The sequence below is a fragment of the Lipotes vexillifer genome, unplaced genomic scaffold (genome assembly GCF_000442215.2).
Source record: "Lipotes vexillifer unplaced genomic scaffold, Lipotes_vexillifer_v1.1 scaffold618, whole genome shotgun sequence".
Classification (NCBI taxonomy): Eukaryota; Metazoa; Chordata; class Mammalia; order Artiodactyla; family Lipotidae; genus Lipotes; species Lipotes vexillifer.
In genome coordinates, this window is record NW_006799025.1 from 2,333,224 (window position 1) to 2,339,066 (window position 5,843).

Sequence of the window (5,843 nt, forward strand, 5' to 3'; positions counted from 1 at the left end):
TACCATAATACACACTATTGTTGGAATGATTTTGGCTGCAGTTTTAACTTTTGGGGGGATTACCTAATTGCTTGTGAGCAGTTCCTTTGTAGAAAATTCTAAGGTGATGTGCATTTATCATCTAACCTAAATTACCTTAATCATTATACCGTTAAAAAGTGCTGTGCATATAAATACGGTTAATGTAGGTAATACTATAGCAGAACAAGTATTTGCCAGTTCTTAAAGTGGAAAACGTGTTTATTAACATTCAAACTCCCTTCATACAAGGCCATATAAAAATTCTTAACATTTTGATTATACATAAGTCTATATTTTCTACATAGTTACAATAATGTATAATTTAGCTTTTCGTAATACATTGTTTAAATACATCATTAGTTCTGTTAAACATAAGCAATATTTGCAAATCCAATACTTGAACAATTTCCTCTGTACATAGTTTAGCAGGGCTAATTAGCATAAGATGCTCTTTATTAAGAGGTATACGATCTGAGTATTAACAGTTACTGAAGTCTGGTATTTTTATACAGCATTTTCTTTTTCCTTTGATCACAACAACACAAAATCCTTAAGGTTACTGAAATTCAGTAAGTAAAGTCCAGAGGCATTAGCCAATAAGTCAAGTTCATACATAACAACACTATAGTATTAAAAACCTTTTGCAGTCTGCCCTAGTACAGACTGTTCCTATCAGGATAAGACTACTAATTGGCAATAGAAAGGAAAAAGACAGCTTTGAGTCTCCGTGGTGCTGATTGATAGGAAGAAAAATGCTAACTACACTTGTCGCCTCTCACTAATGATGGCAGAAATGCCAGAACAAGCATATTCCAGCTCAACAACTTTAGGTAACTCTATGGAGATGGGAGTTGGCTTAGCTCATGCTAGGTGGCCACAGCACTGGACCTTGTGTGTAAAAACATGAAACATTTGCATACTGTGATCTAGGTTTTAATTGTAAGCTATAGTGAGGAATTTTTTTTTTTTTAATGTTTTGGCTATATTTCATTCCAAAAGAAGAGTTGATTTGATGCTTGAGTTACAGCACCAGTCTATATTAGTTACTAGTGAAACGAAGTACACTCCTGCAGATAAATACCAGATCAAAAAAACCTGTTTCAGTAATCTGATTAACCTGTAGAATACTAAAAAATAAGTTATTTCTACAGAAATCTCTGAAGGGAGCAAAAACACTATATGCCTAAATAAACATTTTAAAGGGAAATAACCCAATACCCTCTGAAGGTCAAACAGTGTTTGCCATGTTGTAATCCTGTTCACCATCAGGCTGCAGTTGGACCACAACACTCTGTTCATTAATTTCATTTTCTGCATCACTACTGTCGGTATCTTCATTGTCCTCTTCCTCATAGTCTGAAGATTCTGTCATGTTCTGATGTGAGCGGGATTCCGACAAAGCCCCAAATGACTGGGTGCTGACAGAAGCCAAAGGTCTGAGTAAAGGGGTATGTTCTGACACTTCGTTTTCTTCTTGACTACTGTCTGTGTCAGAGTCTGAATCGCCTTGGGAAGGAACAACTTTTTGCTTGCAGACTGGACAGGTTTTTTTGGTTTTAGTTAGCCAAGGATCTACACACTTGCAATGATAAGCTGTTGAAGCAAAATATACATCTTTTAGGTAGTATACTGTAGTTGGGAATATTATCTTTAATGTTTATTCATGTTTTGATCTATATGTATCATATAGGAACAAGAGAAGAAAAGCCTGTAAATTTTTATAAACACTGCTCCATCCCTTAATGAGATCACTGATTAGTACAGGGCCTGGCTTATGGTGTGCTAATAACTATCTTCTGTCTCTCTAATACTGAACCTAAGTATAAATTACTCTATACAGAAATTCAAAGCAGTATGTAATTATTCATACCATGGGAACACGGAAGGATTCTGAGCTTGTCTCCATCTTCATATTCATCCAAACAAATGGCACATACATCATACTCATCTCCTATGACAGAAAATAGTAAAACTAATTAAAACACGTAGAGGAGTATTCTTTTCAAGTTCTTCCTCAGTCAGTTATTTTAAATGCCTTCTGATTTATCTTTTAAATGATACCTCTTTGTTTCCTCTCAGATCAGGGAGCTGCTTCAAGTTCAAGTTCAGGAACCTGAAGTTTTAAATTAAATAACCTTTTACCTACAATAAGAAATTTAAAATGGATGTCAAATTTGTTTACCTTGATTACCTCTGCAAAAGATTTTAATGTAATAATTCATTACTGTTTCACATAACTATTCAAATGCTAGTGTTGAAATAATTTATGCCAAAGATGACAAAATTTCACTGTTGAGATATCTTAAGGTCTCTGAGTCGTTTAAGTAAAAATGGAAACATGTTAGAACATACTCAAATTAAAAAATATATATTAGTGAATAAAAACGTTTAGAATGAGATACACTGAGCTTCAAATCTCTTCCAACATTTATGAGTTTTGTGGTGCCTGGCAAGTTACTTAGCCTCTAACATACAGCTGTTTTATCGGTAGAAAGATTCCATCTACCTTGCAGAATTGTGAGGATAAAATGAGATAAAGGGCCAAGCACAGAGGTAGTCACTAAATGGTGTTTCGTTTTTTTTTGTTTGTTTGTTTGTTTTTTGCGGTACGCGGGCCTCTCACTGTCGTGGCCTCTCCGTTGCGCAGCGCAGGCTCAGCGGCCATGGCTCACGGGCCCAGCCGCTCTGCGGCATGTGGGATCTTCCCTGACCGGGGCACGAACCCGTGTCCCCTGCATCGGCAGGGGGACTCTCAACCGCTGCGCCACCAGGGAAGCCCTGGTGTTTGTTATTAATATCACTGCCTTTTTAATTCCTTATTGTTGAGCTGATCACCTTTATAAACAAAAGACAGTTAAAGTCATTGCCTATCCCACACTCAGGGCAACCACATTGGGAGGCTTGTCAGAAATAAAGCACTGTCTGGATAGATAGGCTGGATGAACATAACACAAAAAAAGAAAAGAATAGGGACTTCCCTGGTGGTGCAGTGGTTAAGAAAATGTGCCTGCCAAACAAAGACTTAGCTAATTCACTAGTGGACAGATGTTCAGAAGCTGCAGGAAGGGTGAGATTCATGTCTGTTATGTGCAACAATATGGAAATGCTTCTATCTGGAACGTTATTCATATTATTATTTGAATACTGTTTCAGAAAATTTTCATCAAGACACTTAAGTCTCATCAATCTAGGAATGTTATAATATGTAAGTGTGCAGAACTTTGATATTCCCCTGTAAACCTGCTCCTCCCTAGTTTTCCCCCAAAACCTTGGGTCGTCAGATACAGCAAAGGCACTGACCCATCAGAATAGGAAGCACTCAAGACTTAAGGCAGCCACTGCAGTAGCATGAACTGACTATCAGGCCTGGGCATGTCCTTGATGCTTCTTTCCCTTAGAGCTTACATTCAGCGTCACCAAGTCCTGTAAACTTTTATCTGTAAAACATCCTCAATCTGTCCCCTTTTCTCCTGTTTCCTCAATTACGCTGGTCCAGTAGCCTGGATTACTGTTAAGAGCCTCTTCTGTTCCTACCCTTCTATCCCTGCCCCATATGGTTTTTCTCCATAGCAGCCAGGGTGATACTTTTAAAACTTCAATCCCATCACATCAGTCCTACTTAAATGGTCCCCCATATCACTTAGAATAAAATCTGAGCTCCTTGTCACGGCCTTCATACAGCTGAAAATGATCTGATATACAGATCACCCATCTCATTGCACACCACTCTTACCCCCCCCCCTTCACTCATGCTTCAGCCACACTGGTTTCTTTCAGTCTTGAACAAACTAATATGAAAGTCAGGTGTGCACCTGCATTTAGCCATGTTATGACAAAAAATTGCACATAAAAATAGGTATAGAAAAAGAAATCACTATTTCTAAAGATGACTTAAAAAAGGAACTAGACTTCAAAAATGAACAAAACGAAAAGACAACTACTGAATGGGAGAAAATATGTGCAAGTGTTATGAGTGATAAGGGGTTGATATCCAAAATATATAAACAGCTCATATAACTCAGCATCAAGAAAAGAAACAACACGATTTAAAAAAATGGGCATTAGACATGAATAGACGTTTTTCCAAAGAAGACATACAGATGGCCAACAGGCACATGAAAAGATGCTCAATATCACTGATCATCAGAGAAATGCAAATGAAAACCAGTTAGCTATCACTTCACACCTGTCAGGATGGCTATCATCAAAAAGAACACAAATAGGGCTTCCCTGGTGGCGCAGTGGTTGAGTCCGCCTGCCGATACAGGGGACACGGGTTCGTGCCCCGGTCCGGGAAGATCCCACATGCTGCGGAGCGGCTGGGCCCGTGAGCCATGGCGGCTGAGCCTGCGCGTCCGGAGCCTGTGCTCCGCAACGGGAGAGGCCACAACAGTGAGAAGCCCGTGAACCCCCCCCAAAAAGCAAAAAACAAACAAACAACAAAAAAACAAATGTTGGCGAAGATGTGGAGAAAAAACACTCCTACACTGTTGGTGGGAATGTAAGTTGGTGCAGCCACTGTGCAGAACAGTACAGAGGTTTCTCAAAAAACTAAAAATAGAACTACCAAATGATCTAGCAGTTCCAGTCCTGGGTATATATCCAAAGAAAACAAAAACATTAACTCAAAAAGATATATGCACCCCAATGTTCACAGCAGCATTATTTACAATAGCCAGGATATGGAAGCAACCTAACTCTCCATCAAGAGATGAATGGATTAAGAAGATGCAGTACATATACAATGGAATACTACTGAGTCATAAAGAATGAAATTTTGCCATTTGCAACAATATGGATGGACTTGGAGGATATTATACTTCGTGAACTAAGTCAGAGAAAGGCAAATATTGTGTGATATCACTTATATGTAGAATCTAAAAAATTAAAACAAACTAATAAATATAACAAAAAAGGAAACAGACTCATGGATATAGATAACAAACCAGTGGTTACCAGTGGGGAGAGGGAAGGAGAGAGGGGAAGATAGGGGTAAAGGATTAAGAGGTACACACTACTAGGTATAAAATAAATAAGCTACAAGGATATATTGTACAGCACAGGGAATATAGTCAATATTTTATAGTAACTTAAATCGAGTATAACCTTTAAAAAGTGTGAGTCACTGTATTGTACACCTGAAAATTATATAATATTGTAAATCAAATATACCTCAATTAAAAAAATAAGCTAGTTTGAAATAATCTAGTAATAGTGTATACAAATTGATATAAAGCTTAATTGTTTTTTTTATTTTTTGCGGTACGCGGACCTCTCACCGTTGTGGCCTCTCCCGTTGCGGAGCACAGGCTCCGGACGCGCAGGCTCAGAGGCCATGGCTCACGGGCCCAGCCGCTCCGTGGCATGTGGGATCTTTCCGGACCGGGGCACGAACCCGCGCCCCCTGCATCGGCAGGCGGACCCTCAACCACTGCGCCACCAGGGAAGCCCCCCTGATTATTTTTAAACCCTGAGCAAAGGAACTAATATTTACTTTTAAGGTTAAAGGCAGTTAAATGCAGTAATAAAAATTAGGCATGTCTTCATAGATAGATTTAAGAAATAAAAAATTATAAAAATTAAATATTGCCCCATTTTTCTGTAATCTGCTATAAAATGTTATATTCCTTTTTTTCAATCTCTGAAATAAAAATCGTTCTCCTTCTATACATATTATCTTGGAAAACCTCAATGATTAAGCTATAAAAGAAAAAAGCTGGTAACTTAAAACTTCAAATATAAAAACCCACTTTTTTATCATTTACATCTCAGGGGCTTCCCTGGTGGCGCAGTGGTTGAGAGTCCGCCTGCCGATGCAGGGG

General features: G+C 38.5%; 1 protein-coding gene across 1 annotated transcript in view; it reads right to left on the reverse strand.

The window, feature by feature from the left end:
* Window positions 1-222: 222 nt before the first annotated feature.
* The window catches only part of RNF13 (ring finger protein 13), a 151,243-nt gene continuing 145,622 nt past the window's right edge, over window positions 223-5,843 (reverse strand). Inside the window, exons 9-10 of the mRNA XM_007471298.1 lie at window positions 1,892-1,972; window positions 223-1,614 (exon numbers count right to left, since the gene is read on the reverse strand). Of these exons, the coding sequence (XP_007471360.1) occupies window positions 1,250-1,614; window positions 1,892-1,972 (446 nt within the window). The 3' untranslated portion in view covers window positions 223-1,249. The remainder of the gene's footprint in view (window positions 1,615-1,891; window positions 1,973-5,843) is intronic.